This window comes from Eufriesea mexicana, unplaced genomic scaffold (genome assembly GCF_001483705.2).
Source record: "Eufriesea mexicana isolate 0111107269 unplaced genomic scaffold, ASM148370v2 scaffold1653, whole genome shotgun sequence".
In the NCBI taxonomy this organism is placed as follows: domain Eukaryota; kingdom Metazoa; phylum Arthropoda; class Insecta; order Hymenoptera; family Apidae; genus Eufriesea; species Eufriesea mexicana.
Window position 1 is genome coordinate 2,242,571 of NW_016909884.1, and position 15,207 is coordinate 2,257,777.

The 15,207-nt window shown below is 27.5% G+C and overlaps 6 protein-coding genes across 6 annotated transcripts; 3 read left to right on the plus strand and 3 right to left on the minus strand.

Annotated features, from left to right (window-relative positions):
- Nucleotides 1-472: 472 nt before the first annotated feature.
- Nucleotides 473-1,482, plus strand: Gnpnat (glucosamine 6-phosphate N-acetyltransferase). Its single transcript, XM_017901930.1, has 5 exons — nucleotides 473-487; nucleotides 703-823; nucleotides 898-960; nucleotides 1,040-1,167; nucleotides 1,240-1,482. Exons 1-5 carry the CDS (start codon nucleotides 473-475, stop codon nucleotides 1,480-1,482), a joined length of 570 nt encoding a protein of 189 aa, XP_017757419.1.
- A 411-nt stretch (nucleotides 1,483-1,893) lies between these two features.
- Nucleotides 1,894-5,552, minus strand: yata (N-terminal kinase-like protein yata). Its single transcript, XM_017901974.1, has 12 exons — nucleotides 5,255-5,552; nucleotides 5,022-5,168; nucleotides 4,810-4,938; nucleotides 4,513-4,724; nucleotides 4,121-4,211; nucleotides 3,561-4,043; nucleotides 3,265-3,486; nucleotides 2,939-3,191; nucleotides 2,697-2,864; nucleotides 2,355-2,623; nucleotides 2,133-2,241; nucleotides 1,894-2,050 (listed from the first exon to the last, which is right to left on the minus strand). The coding sequence occupies exons 1-12, from the start codon at nucleotides 5,366-5,368 to the stop codon at nucleotides 1,899-1,901; spliced, it is 2,349 nt and encodes a 782-aa protein (XP_017757463.1). The 5' UTR covers nucleotides 5,369-5,552; the 3' UTR covers nucleotides 1,894-1,898.
- A 51-nt stretch (nucleotides 5,553-5,603) lies between these two features.
- LOC108548843 (coiled-coil domain-containing protein 61) lies at nucleotides 5,604-7,199 on the plus strand. Its single transcript, XM_017901967.1, has 7 exons — nucleotides 5,604-5,824; nucleotides 5,981-6,063; nucleotides 6,124-6,275; nucleotides 6,343-6,539; nucleotides 6,600-6,878; nucleotides 6,975-7,055; nucleotides 7,123-7,199. The coding sequence occupies exons 1-7, from the start codon at nucleotides 5,656-5,658 to the stop codon at nucleotides 7,197-7,199; spliced, it is 1,038 nt and encodes a 345-aa protein (XP_017757456.1). The 5' UTR covers nucleotides 5,604-5,655.
- A 504-nt stretch (nucleotides 7,200-7,703) lies between these two features.
- On the minus strand, nucleotides 7,704-8,481 carry LOC108548844 (putative OPA3-like protein CG13603). Its single transcript, XM_017901968.1, has 2 exons — nucleotides 8,340-8,481; nucleotides 7,704-8,200 (listed from the first exon to the last, which is right to left on the minus strand). The coding sequence occupies exons 1-2, from the start codon at nucleotides 8,479-8,481 to the stop codon at nucleotides 7,704-7,706; spliced, it is 639 nt and encodes a 212-aa protein (XP_017757457.1).
- An 866-nt stretch (nucleotides 8,482-9,347) lies between these two features.
- LOC108548842 (GPI ethanolamine phosphate transferase 1) lies at nucleotides 9,348-12,485 on the plus strand. The gene is made up of 8 exons (XM_017901966.1): nucleotides 9,348-9,602; nucleotides 9,677-9,897; nucleotides 9,966-10,185; nucleotides 10,285-10,570; nucleotides 10,636-11,080; nucleotides 11,184-11,514; nucleotides 11,583-11,973; nucleotides 12,066-12,485. Exons 1-8 carry the CDS (start codon nucleotides 9,367-9,369, stop codon nucleotides 12,483-12,485), a joined length of 2,550 nt encoding a protein of 849 aa, XP_017757455.1. The 5' UTR covers nucleotides 9,348-9,366.
- Nucleotides 12,486-12,843: 358 nt separating this feature from the next.
- On the minus strand, nucleotides 12,844-15,098 carry Sf3b2 (splicing factor 3B subunit 2). Its single transcript, XM_017901971.1, has 2 exons — nucleotides 12,986-15,098; nucleotides 12,844-12,912 (listed from the first exon to the last, which is right to left on the minus strand). Exons 1-2 carry the CDS (start codon nucleotides 15,086-15,088, stop codon nucleotides 12,844-12,846), a joined length of 2,172 nt encoding a protein of 723 aa, XP_017757460.1. The 5' UTR covers nucleotides 15,089-15,098.
- Between the last annotated feature and the right edge of the window lie 109 nt (nucleotides 15,099-15,207).

A 15,207-nucleotide genomic window follows, 5' to 3' on the forward strand; every position in this document is an offset into this window, starting at 1 on the left:
TTAATTAAATTGAAATTTTAAATAAATGCAATATAAGTATATAAATTTTGAAAACATTTTTATTAATAAATACATAATGTATATATATAAGTATTAAATACTCCTTATATGTAATTTGTGTTAATTTTATTAAAAATTAAGCACGGCTTAATAATTATCTAGATGTACAAATTTTTATTAAGATTATAATTTATTTTATAAATGTATAAAACTTTTTTATCGTGATAGAATACGTAATCATAAATAGAAACAGATTTTTAATGGAAACTTATCAAGTTAATTCTTAATATAAAATATAAAAATATAAAGGGAATTGAAGGTAGTTATGTACAAGTACCCTATGTTATAATAAAATCAATTAAAATATTCGTAAAGGTCTCCATACTTATAATCTGAACGAGCGCGGAACATAAAAGAATCTATCAAATTCAAGATTGTCAATAATAAATCTGAAATTGTGCGTGTATTTACCATGAGTTCGATAGAGGTTGTAAATACTTGTCATTTCTAAATTTAATTTTTAAATTTAAAGATTTTAATTTCATAACATGTGTTATAGAATTAAAAATGATATTGGTTTAATAAAAACAATATGTTACAGAATTTAAGATTTTCGTGAATTTATGATATTATTATTACGTTAATTTTTCAAGTAATATGCTACTAACTAAATAAATTTTTTTCTGGTTTGGATATTATCAGGAAAAATATCTCGAAGATTCAGAAATCGAATTATTTAATTCAAATGTTTTGGAACAATTGTCTCTATCACATACTGAAGGTTTATTAGTTAGACCATTAAAATCCGGAGATTATGATAGAGGTAAAGTAATTATTAAAACAAGTTATTATCAATAATATTGTTTATTTATTAATATTATAATATTTCTTTGAAAGGTTTTCTTCAGCTCTTAACTCAATTGACTGAAGTTGGAGATATTAGTAGAGAACAATTTTTAAGTAAATATCTTTAAATTAACTTGTCTTTAAGGTAAAATATAACAATAATAATATATTTGATCTTATTTTTAAATCACAGACCGTTTTCATATGATGAGAAATAGTGGTAGCTATTATACTATTGTAATAGAAGATATAAGCACTGAAAAAATAATATCAAGTGCAACATTAGTTGTAGAGCAGAAGTTTATTCACAATTGTGCATTGGTATGTTTTCTTTTTTAAATATTTTTTGTAAAGTGAAATTTTTATATAATGGAAATAAATAAATTGTTGCAGAGAGGACGTTTAGAAGATGTGGTGGTAAATAATAAATACCGTGGTAAACATCTAGGAAAATTAGTCGTCAAAATTATATCAGAATTATCATATTATTTAAGATGTTACAAATTATCACTGGATTGTAAAGATCATCTTATACCATTCTATGAAAGTTTGGGTTTTAAACGTGAACCTAGTAATGCCAATTATCTTAATAAGAGATTTTCTATTGAAAATACTGCAGAACAATTTCATTTATAACACAGAAATAGGTACAATTGAAAGTTATTATAAAAAAATTTGTAGTTTAAATATTTATACATGTTCTGCATACCTCATTTTTAAACAGATTCCTATTATATTATTTTAAATATTTAAAAACAGAATGTAGGTATTACAACCTTTTTACAATTTTTTTTTAGAAAATATATACTAATAAAATATGTGGGTTGTACAGGTTAAAGAAGTAATGATATATGATTATATTTTGCTGAATACTTGTATAATATTTTATAAGAATATATAATAATGCAATAAACAACGTTAGAAAAACAAATAGCAATTAACAAACAGCAATTAGTTACTGATAGAAAAAATACATATTTCGCATTCATTATTTTTTAATCCTTTCTTTTTGTTAAATACATTAACGCAGTTGTTAAATTATGGCATTTTAATTATAGTTTTTTAGCAACAACATTGTTTCTTAATTTTATTGCTCTTTTTGCTTCCATTTGTCTTTGTCTTGCTAATTTACGCTCTTCACGTTTTCTTCTAGCTTCTTCTAATTTATTATTTCCACTAATTGTATTAGTACTCTCAACATTTTCTTATATAAAAGAATTAATTGAAGATTATTAAATAAATATTAATAAATCGTTAAATATATATAAATAAAAATATAAATATACCTGATTGTTCTAAAGGTTGAAAATCTTCTAAAGGTTGAAATTCTGAATCTTCCCAACCTACCTCAGAACACATATTCTTATCTTCTACATTCTGTGTTGCTTCCTCTTCCTAAAAGTAATATTCCAATTTTTTCTAATTTTAGTAATAAAACTAAATACAAAATACCATATACATATATGTTTGTTAATACATATATGTTTAAAATTTGAAAAGATACAAACTGGTTCTTCTTCAAGACTCGTCCACTGATCATTAGGTTTAGGAGAATGAGGAGATGGTGAAATATTACTTGGTCCATGCCCTGATGTAGTAGAAGGTTGTTGTTCCATATCACCCCAATTATCAGCATCCCAATCCCAATCACAATCTGAATTTGCATTTGTAACATTCTGCAAATCATGTTCATGATCATGATCCAATGATGTCATACTTGTAGCACTGCTTGTTGTGGCAGTTGTACTAGCACTGCTTTGTGAACTACTAGCTTGTTCTGTAATTTTATTACATATTTATATACAAAATATTTTATATTAACAAAATAAAAAGTGATATAAATAAGGTACCTAAAGAAGCAGGTTTGTTCAGTAAAATTCTAGATGCATTATGAGGATTTGATGATTTAGGTGTATCTGATTGACTACGATAAAATTTAGTAACAGCTGTTACAGTCCAACCAGCCCATGTTGCTGCTGCATTGCTAAGACTTGGTGTTGCAGTATTTACATCAGCCTCTGAGATAATAGTTTAAGTTATAAATTATGACGATTATTATCTTATATATAAAATTCTTGAATCATTCAAATACCCATAGATTCACGTAGTCCGGGATCTTCTGATACCATTTCAAGGTTTGACAGAAATCCGTGAATAGTTCGAAATGCATTATCTCTTACTCCCTTGTCTACATCTGTAGTAAGTGGACACAAAGCTGGTAAAATGCGATTTGCAACTTCCTGCAGCAAAAAATATTGCTGTGTTGCAGCTAATGCTAAAATACTCGCTGCTCTAGCTGGTGGAAATGGATCTCGTGTACCTCGAATAAATGCTCCAATTAATACCTACAATAATGTTGTCACTTGTAATTCCTTTTGCTATAAATTATTTCATGTTTTATATTTAAATTTAAATTACTTTTTGTCTAATTTGAGGATGAAGATATTGAGCAATTTTTCCTAAACAAACTGTTGTATTAGTACGTATGCCGCCATTTTCGTCTTTCGAGTGAAGTTTAGCAAAATACCTTAATGTTTCCACATTAAGATTATTATAATCTAATTTTGGTGCTAAATGTACAACAGACTCTATTGTCTGTTCCTTGATTGCAGCATTTGTATCTAGGAAACCTTTAACTACCTGTAATTAATAATATCAAAATATTTCAAAGTTTTTGTTTCTGTACAATAAAAACAATTAATATTTATAAACACCTGTGGAAAAATAGCTTCATTCACTGTTGCTGGTTGTAAATGATCAACAAATCGATCTAACTGTTGCAACAATCGCAGCCTTGTTTGTCTATCATTTGATGCAAATAATTTTACAACACACGGTACAACTTTTCGTTGATATTCAATATCAGGTAGTTGGCAACCAAGTTGTAATAAAGGAGGTAATACTGCACTTCCAGCATCACTAAATTCAAAGGCAAGCAATAATTGTGGCAAAATTTTATATCTGCCAACACCATTTGGGAACGATTCTAATTGTCCAGCAAGTTGTGAGAAAAATCGACCCTTTTCTCCTCTTTCTTTCATTTGAATTTCTTCTAAGAATAAAAGTGCATCTACAAGTTCATTTTTAAAAAATCCTCCGTTACTACGGCAACGCGCTATCACATCTGCAGGATTTGGTCTTCCTTCTGCATTGCTACTAATCAATTCTTGATATATCACTTGTAATTGTTTTGGAATCTAAAAGAAACAAGTTAAAAAATATAACCAGCTTTAACTTAGAAATAAATATCCATGTAGGTAAGAAAAAAACACACTTTATCAGTAACTTTAAGTTGCAAATTTGAACTTAGTGGACCATTATATGTTTCCCAGATCAGGCATCCAAGTCCCCACATGTCAACTGAGCTGTTTTTTATTTATTCATCAATTTCTTAGCGTTAACAATAAACCTAAATGTTTACATATAGAAAAGCTAGTATTGTAGTGTAACTTCAGAAATAAGATAACTATTTCCTATTATTTACCAATTAAGAAAATTACTTTGTCAATGTTTTATATGTTAAATAAGTTGTAGCTATGAACAAAAATGATTGAATTATGTTTTACTTATGTTAAAATATAATTTTTCTAATAAACTTTTGTAATAAAAACAATATAAATTTTAAGCATATGAAATTCTTTTACTCCTGTCATAAATCTTTTTTACCATTTAGTAGCTGGCTTTACATTTTCCTTAATGTCAAGAGGATTATATATTTGGAATGTTGATGGTAGTGTGTTATAAACAGCATCTACTGCTGTCATATATTCCACTCCACCAAGTTTCCATTCTCCACTTTCTTCATTAACAAATACAGTCCATAAATTAACATTATTGTGCCGTAGATTACCATCATTATTTAAAAAGTTCAATGCTCTCTATTAAGAAATATATATATATATATGTTATGATGTTTATGACACATATTAATGATATAATATTATATGTACTTTTCATACATACAGTAATTTGAAATATTCCCCATGAAAAATATAATTCTTTTTTAGATTCATCATCATTGTCAGATTTCCTAGTCAGTCGACTATATAAAAACTCTACGCGTTCAGTTGCTAAATAAATTGCTTTATTAGTCTGAAATAATAAAGGACATTACTACAAAGTACTCATATTGTTGATACAACAAGCCTTTATAATACAATGTAGTGATATTGTACCTCAAAACTGTCTAGATATGCCAATATGCTTGGATGCCTAAGTGTTTTTAATCTTTTCACTGCTGAACGAGCTATATTCAAAAGATGTTCATTTCCACTTTTACATTCAAACACAAATACTGAAACATCTTCACCTCCTGCGGAACCCTATAAAAGAATATTTCGAATAATAAAAATAAAATAATACCTAAAAATGAAAAATAGTTAAGATTTACTATGTCAGGTTATGATACCTTTTTTTTAGCCCTATGCAACGTCCAAATGCTTTTATCGTCTAAACCAGAAATTGGTTCACCGATTTCATACGGAAAATCTTTGGTAGAATCTTTTGAAAAAAAGGGCCACATATTTGTGATTTAACTATTTATCTCGATATAAATCAAACTCATTCTTTGATTCTAAACCATATCATAGACTGACAGCTACGCATCAACGTATCATCAACCGCGCGGATACTTCGTGATGATTACGTACTTAATATTGAACTCATATTACTAGCGTGTAAATTGGTATAAAATTTAAACGAATGTACTAATCCAATTTTTTATTATATTTGAAACAATTATTTCTGTCAATTTACTTGAAAGTATTTTATGTCAAATATTCGTTGTTATATTAATGTCTGTTGCTAAGTATGAACGAAGTTGGTCCATCTCTGGTGACAACGTATACTTTTAAAAGTGGCAAAGAATACATTGTAAAGATTAAAGTTACTGCTTTTAAGGGATGTCAGCGTAATTTGGAGCTGTCTATTACCGATAAATATTCTGCTGAGAATTGGCAATCTTTTTATGATGCTGCATGTTTGTCCTTTATGTTTTTTTTATCTTCAATAATTAGTCTTATTTTAAGGTTATACCAATTATAAGAGTTTCTAAATTTTCATTTGTGTATTAGATTTTTTATTTTACATAATTATCACTTGCTTTTTATTATTAATACATTTCTTTCTTTTGAAGACATTGAAAATTTAACGCATAAAACTGGAAATTACAAACATTTTGATGTATTTGTGGCTATGCTACAATCTGGATTATTAAAAGTAAAATTTGAACTTTAATTTTTAAGTTAATTAAATGAAATAAAAAGAATTTAATTACAGACAAGCGAATCTATTACTCTGGATCTTTTAACATTTGAAGATCTAGAATTGTTACGTGCTCGTAAATTTGAATGTAATTCATATCCAAGTTTGGGTAATTCAACAAATAATCGTCGATATCTTATATTAACATATACAGTAGAATTTGATAGGTGAGTGTATTTCTAAAATGTACTAAATTTTTCCAAAATAAATCAAGCATTTATTAATTCAATTAAGAATTCATTATCCATTACCCCTGGAATATTGTGGTTTACCCAATCCAATAATATTACAAGCTACCATTAGAAAATTACAAGCTGAACTTGAGAAATTACAATCTACAAAAATAAATAGAGATCTCCAAAAACATATTGAGCAACTTACAATTATAAACAAAAAACTTCTACAAGAAAATCATAAACTCACAAATGGAGGTAGAAATATTTATTTTGTTGTTTGAAAGATAAGTTTCTTAAATATATTTTATTATTCAGGAAAAGACTTAAAACATTTATTGGGATCAATTAAGTCATTAGAAAGTAGTATTGTTAAAGAACGTACTTCTTTTTGCAAGCAAATTCAAAAACTTAAAGCTGAAAATGCAGCTTTGTTATTAAAAGTACAACAACTTACTGCATCTGCTAATAGAAAATCAGGAAATAATAATTCAGCTTTTAAACAACGAAATTGTATACCTCCTATGTTTAGACAACGAAGCAGAAGTAGATCTTCTTCACTTTCAAGTCGTAATAAAACTTCTAGTTTATCATCAGGTGTATATTGCAATGAAAGTTACACTACAATACCAAAAATTTTATTCATATATTCTTTGTTAAGACATTTATATATATTTTAATTAATAACTACAGGCAGCTCATTGGAATCTGTTAAAATGCAACAATCTCCTTCTCGAAATGTAAAAGTGTATAAGAATAAAAAAAAGAATCCAAGTTAGTATTGAATGTATACTTAAATATAATATACATATATAATAAATTTTTAAATATTTTACTACAGAAGTTGAGTTTGAAAATTTGGAAGCAAGAATCCATACATTACAAAAAATGTTGAAAGAAGGAGTAAACTTAAATTAATAAATGAATAATCATTTTTATGGACAATTAACTAAAATAACTATTGTACCTGCCTCTATAAGTACCTATAACCTCTATAAATATATACTGAAAGGTATCTTATTATTGTCAATATTTTTACAATTTCTATATAATACAACTTAATTTAATCTAAGAAACTTGATTATTTTAATGTTTATAGTAACTTGAAATTATTTTTATAAATATATATTATTTTGGTTTTGAAGCTATGTATGTATTTTTGAAAATTAGTGATGATAAAAAAAGGATATAAAAGTATATATGTGTGAGTATAAATGTGAGAAAATACTGAACATTCTTCATAATGATATTTAAAATGCAAACATAGAAATTGTTGTATGAGATTTTAATTACATATATATGAAGTTATATATATATTGTAAGTATTATTCTTTATATACATTATGATATTCATCTTTTAATGTTACCAATGTTATAGCTACACTATCACAATAATTAATAAAATTTAAAATACAGTTTCAATTAACTGAATTTATCTGTTTTTACATTATTTTCATAATATAATATAGCACGTTCAATTATTGATGGTTTTTCATTCTTTGAATTTACACTTCTATTTTGTTTCTCATCAATATTAAATTGTTGAACTTCTTCATTTATTTCTTTTATTTTTGGCTGTACAACCAATTCATATTTTGTATGTTTCACTAATTCTTGAACAGCTTCTTGCAAATATTGAATTTGACTTTCTTGTTGAGAAGTAATTTGATTCAAATTTTTAATCTCACTAGTGAAAGTTTTTATTTGTTGAAGACGTGCATCCTCTTTTTTTGCTTCTTTTGCTACTTGACGATTATACTCTAATATTAAACAACCACCAGCAACACTAAAAATAATTACTTCACCCATTAGATTGGCTCCTAATTCTATAGCCATAGCTTCATTTAACTTTGCAACTTTTGTAGGTTTACCAAGATTCATTACATACATTTTGGCTTTTACTTCTGCCCAATGATAGACTGTAATTAAGTGAAAAAATATAGAACATGGAAATATAATTATAATAAGTGTCTGAAATTATTGTTAATGACAATTACATCATAATAAAATTCAACAATTTTTAAAATATTGTCATTTTAAAAAATTTGTTGTACTTACATTGTGCTGGAGGAATGATAAAATAAGTTCTAAACACAGGATGGTTTTTTGCTTGATTAACAAGGAACTTTGCTAAAGGTTTACTAATTTGTTTAACAAATAAGACTCCCAATTTGAGAGCTGGAAAAACACCAACTACCATTTTTCAATTTTTTTTTTTTTTTATTAGTATAATTGACTTTGAAAATCACACCTTGTATTTAATTAAAACCTAAAAATTATATGTACAAATAAACATCGAAATATGCTTAAAACACATTAGAAGTATAAACGATTTTCCAATAAATATATTTATCGTTATTATATATTATACACATATTGGTCTATTAAATATTAAAAGCGTAATATATAATAATGTCATAATGTCATAATAGAGAAGATGAATTTTTTCGTTGATTAAAGACCATTACCTTACTTCTGAAATTACTTCAGAGTATAGCAGACAGCCATACTGACGTGATAGTACATTTAGTGTATGACATGTATAAATTACATCTTTATATTATTTGTGAAACAAACTAAACTGATAAATATATTTTTTAATTTTGTAAATAATTTACTATTTGTGAATCTTTATATTAATGCGTAAAGTTACCTGTTAAATATTTTTTAAGTAATAAATAAATATATTCATCTATACACAATAGCTAACTTCATACATATAGAATCTTTTTATTAAAAATGGGTACATGATAGTTTTATCGTATATCATTAAGGTTACGAAATTTGGAAAATATTAAAAATATATCTTTTCTTTTTTAAAATATTAAAGATTTGTTTATACATAAAATTTATTTAAGTTGTAGATGAAATTGAAAAATGAAACGAACAAATAACTTATTAAATACTTTGCTAAATTGTTAAATAAAGTGGATTGAGTAATAAAAAGTTAATATTAAATTACGTATTTCAAACTATACAGTTAAAATTGTTGGTTTTATAAATTAGGCAATTACCAAAAAAAGTAAATGCTTGCAAAATTTATATTGCATTATTTTGATTAAAATTTTAACTATTAAGTGGGAAAATGTATAATAAAAAGCTTAATATAATTAATAATACTTATCCATTTATAATTTTGGGTCTGACAATGCATTTAGTATTGTTATGGGGTATATTGGACATAAATTTTCATTCTCCTATTATTCAAGAACTTCCAAATGTACCAATTTTAAAAAATGCACCAGCAAAAAGATTGGTATTGTTTATAGCAGATGGCTTAAGATTCAGAACTTTCATTGAAGCACCACCAAAATTTCTGAAGTAAAATATATTTATAATAAAGGTTTATTGAAATAAAAAGTTGCATGTATACAATAATATAATTTTATCTGTAGATACATAATGACAAGTAAAGGTGCTTGGGGTATATCTCATACACGAATGCCTACAGAATCTAGACCAGGCATTGTTGCAATTTGTGCAGGATTATATGAAGACCCCAGTGCTATATTTAAGGGATGGAAAGAAAATCCTGTTGATTTTGACTCTATTTTTAATCAGAGTCATCTTTCATGGGCATGGGGAAGTCCTGACATTATATCTATGTTTATAAAAGGTATCACAAAACAGATATTTTAAATAAAATTTGATATAAAAGAATTTAATTAATATTTCTAAATATAGGTGCAAAAGAAAATATACATGGTGATAGCTATCCTTCTGAATGGCAAAATTTTGATATAATGTATGGACAAATTTGGCGTTTAGACTCTTGGGTATTTGACAAATATATTAATTGGCTTAGGGAAGATGCTTATAAAATTAAAAATGTTGAACGTGTTATTTTATTTCTACATCTTCTTGGTTGTGATACTACAGGCCACACAGCAAAACCTTATTCTAGGTATTAGAAATTTATAAACTTTTATTCTTGATGTGATAGTTAAATTATATATTTAATAGAATTGTAATTTCATTAGCTCTAAATTACATTTAAATGTAGAGAATATGTTGATAACATGAATTATGTTGATCGGAAAATAGAAGAAGTTGTACAAATGACAGAAAATTTTTTTGGAGATAATGGTACTGCATACATTTTCACAGCTGATCATGGAATGACTGATTGGGGATCACATGGAAGTGGTTCTGCAGATGAAACAGAAACACCATTAATTATTTGGGGTGCAGGAATCAATATATTTAATTTTCGTCAAAACATAGAACAAGTTGATATCACACCACTAATTTCGACTTTAATTGGTGCTCCAATTCCGATTAATAACGAAGTATATATACGAATAACGTCTATTTTATTATTTACCATTTTCTAAATATCTACTTTATTTTTCAGGGTGTTTTACCATGGCAGTATTTAAATGCTACTAATCCTGAATACATAAATTATGCTTTGTTAAATAACTTAAAACAGTTAACATATCAAGTAAAAGCAAATCGTAAAATGAACTGTGAAGACAATGAATTTGCAGATTGGAGAGAGATAGAATTAGATAATAAGATTTATAATTTAGATAAAGATTTTGAAATACAAGATGCAAATGAAAAATTGAAAGGAATAGTTAGTACAATTAAACTAGCTAAAAAGTTTTTGTTATATTTTCGACAGTTCCGAAGAACACGATTTTTATTATACCTCTCTATGATATGGTTAGGATGGATAATATGTTTATTTTTTAAAATAACTGGAATTCACCGACCTATTATTAATTCCTTTATTTTATTAATAATAGATATTGTATTTTTAATTCTAGTAATTACATTGTTTATTATGCATAAAGGTAAGATATTTATATATTTATTTATCCTATTTATTATTATATATGTATGCAGTATAGTTACTCAAAAAACTATTAGTTTTAGTTTGAAATAATATAGTTTCAGGTTGTAACAATTGGAGATTACCCTTTTATGCATTCTTAGCTATAATCTCTACTTGGCTAGCTATTCGGAGTGCAATTATATATAAAGTAAAACTAAAAATCAATAATAATAAATATTATTGGACAATAACTGCAGAAATAATTTTTTTACTGGCAATAATGTTCATTGGATTAACATATAGATTTATTCTTAGTATAGGAATGTTATGCATTATTCTTGTTCAAAAAATAGTATTAAAAAAGACTCGAAATTTATTTTTTTGGTCAGCTTTATTACTGGCTATTTTTCCATTACTGCCTGTTGTAGAACCACATCCTCGAATTTATGTCGTGTAAGTTGAGATTGATATTAAATTGTGGTATGTTTTCAATTAAATGTAATTAAAAAATTTACTTTCAGGTTTTCTAGCATATTTGTTGTAATTATTATAGTTACATTACAAATGCAATCAAATTACAGAAAAGCAGTTGAAATTTTTCGATTAATAGTTACAGGATTGGTATACTTAGAATTTTTAGATGGCCGAAATTGGATATCATGGACAATTTTATTAACAGCACCATTATATATCTTCACTTATTCTACACAATTAAGGAAAAGAATGCAAGGAATCATGTTGGGACTTTTCTGTCCACTTGTTTTGTTATCAGCATCTTATGAACCTTTTTTTTTTATAATTCTTGCATTACATTTGTCTTCTTGGCCACAGTTTTATATATCACCTACTCAAAATTATCAAAGTAGTAAAAATCCTTTGACGATGGAAGAATTGTTTGAAGCAGCAATCTTTGTATCCTTCATTAATACAGAATATAAATTTAACTTAATTAACTCAATAGTTATTAAATATTTGTTAATTATGTCCTAAACAATTTATTATAGATGTTATATACATTACTATGTTTCTTTGGAACTGGTAATATGGCAAGTATCAGTTCGTTTGACCCTTCTTGGACTCGTCATTTCGTGACAGTTTTTTCACCGTTTACGATGTTTCTATTAATAATTCTAAAAATAAGCATACCTTTAATGCTAATTGGATGTACAAGTCATACACTTGGATCTTCAAACATATTTTTAGGAGTGCTTTTATTAGGAGATTGTTTATCATTACCCCTTATGTATAATGTTACTCCTCAAGGAAGTTGGCTTGATATTGGTAGTGCTATAAGTAGATTTACAATTGCGATTTCTCTACCATGCCTTATAGTAGTATTACATTACCTTTCATTTCCTTTAATAACATTTTTCCCAAATAAATTTAAATTTTATATTAATTTAAAGAAGAATCATATTGTATAAAAAGATATGGAATGTGTAAATAAGATCTATGATTTATTTGTAGTAAAATGACCAAGTAAATATAACTGTTTTTTTATTTGATGCAATTAAAAGTTGATACATTCTTGTCTTTTTTTTGAAAAAAAAAAAAAAAAAAAATTATATATTTTTAATATATTTCACTTAGAAATTCTATTCCATAATAATGAAATATTAAGTTTGATATTTTAATAATAATAATACCAAATCATATACTGCTTTAATAGCAATAATTCATTATTTAAGAAGTTTTAGATGATATACAATATTAATATCAATATAATTCCTATATTTTTTAAATAAGTAACTTTTGTTTTTATAATATATTGATGAATTGAACTTAAAATTTAAATTCTTTATATTTCTTAGAGGCTTTTGAATCTTGACTTTGTTGTCGTTTGCGTTTACTCTGTAAAAATAAACAAAATTAATTTCATATATATCAATTAATTAATTTATCAAAAACGTAATTATATGATTACTTTTTGTCGTTGCACATGATCTTGAAGCATATCTGATAAATCTTCTCTTCTTAAATGAGCTTGCCGTGACCTCATTGTTTCTTCATATCGCGATGCCATTGCCTCGGAATCTAGATCTAGCTCACTTGGATCTAATGCTAATTCAACAGCTCCGTCTTTCTCTGTTCTTCCATCAGATGTTGTTCCACTTACTCCACGTCGTGCAGCAATTACAGATGGTGGCGCTTGACCTCCTGCTGCACCAGTCATATCATATACATGTGTACTACCCATCATACTTGCTCCAAGGCCTTCTGTCCGTCTTTCTTGCAAAACTGTATACAAAGCTGGAGTATCACCACCTTCCATTTCACTTTCAATTTTCTTTTTTCTTAATTCTATTGTTTCTGGAGTTTCTAATCCTGCAGGTATTGATGTAATTCCACTAGGTGTTATTAAACCTTCTGCACCAGGAGTAACCAAACCACTTGCATCTCCATCTCCATCTTTTCCTTCTCCTTCACCTTCACCACCTTCCTCTGCATCCTCATCTTCATCTTCATCTCCAGATGATTCTGATTCAGGTTCACCCCACATCCCTCTGTCAATTTCTTCATCCATATTATCTCCTCCTGGAGTACGTGATATACCAAATACATCTCCATACAAAGGTCTTCCTGTTTCATCTACAGGTGGCTTTCCCCAACCACCAGCATGATAACCAAATGCACACCCTTCTGGAATTGGTGCATTCAAACCTGGTATCTTTAAGTTAGGATAACTTGGTGGTGGTCCATACCGTTGCATAGCAATTAACCATGGGGGTGGTACTTTATGACAATTAGGTCCTACTGGCATGCCAAGTGCAGTACGCAATTCATCAGACAATTCTCCTGGTTTCTTTTCTTTTAAACGAGTTTCAAATTCTTTACCCTCATAATATAAATCACCATGAATAGTCATACGAGGTTTAGTTTGCCATTTAAAGAATGCATCATGTAATTTCTGATAGTCAATGTCTATTTTACCAAGTTTGGGTCTTGCTCTTTCTCGCATTTTAGCTTTTAATGTACGTGTATCATCTCGTTCTTGAAGACTTGCCCTCATTTCGGTAATACCTGTACGTTTTATAAAATCTGGTAAATCAAAAGGAGGCTTTTCTATGCCACGCTTTCCTTGTAAATACTTCCTTTTGAAACACCAATGTCTTGGTACAGGCACTGTGTTACGATGAGCTTTTAATTGTACAAGAAGTTTTGGGTCCCTCGCAGTAACATCATGCATTTCTACAACATCTGGACGTCCCACAAGCTGTTTTAATTCTGCAACACTTAAACGAGTTAGTCTTTTAAGTTTTCTTTTGGAAAGACGTGGAGCACCATTTTCTCCAGTTCCTTGCTGTTGTTGATGTTGATTTGCATCATCATCAAAATCATCTAATGGTGGTACTTTACTAGGTACTGTTCCTGTTGTTTGTAATGTTGTTACTGGTGGATACTGTCCTATTGGTTCTCCTTTCTCTGCCTCTGTTAATTTTGGTTCAGGTTCAGTTAGTTTAAAAGCCTCAAATATTCTAGCAAATTGACGATACATTGGTTCTAAGTCATTAACACTTGGTATTTCTTGAATGTATTCAATTTCTGGTAAATCCTCTTTTGGTTTTGCATTTTCTACATTGTCCTTTTTATTCTCTATTTCTTTTCCTATGTTATGTTTCTTTCTCTTTTTCTTCTTCTTCTTTTTAGTTTTATTTGTTTTCATATCTATTTTTTCTGTTGTTGTCTCAGGTTCAAGTATAACATCATCTAACTGAGATATATCTTCCCCTATACTCTCATGATTAGGCGACTTTCCTAATGAAACTATATCATTTGGATCTCCCCCTACTTCTTTAGCCCTTTCAGTTTTAAAAGCCAATGCTTGTTCTAAAGCTGCTGGTAATTTCATAGAATCACTGTCTGTATCCCTACCAGTATCATCTGATGAAGTTTGATTTTGTAATTCACTTGGTGGACTTACTTTTAGACTCAATAAGCTTGGTAATGTTTTTGGAGGATCTATTCCTGGTACACCATGATTATTATTTGGAGGCATATTCATTAAGGATGGCATTTGGTGAGGCATTTGTTGAGTCTGTTTTAAAGTTTATAAATGAAAATTAATATGAAAAACATAATAAATTATGATTTATGAGTTTATTATATACTGAATGAAATACAATAAATATGTGTATATATATATAT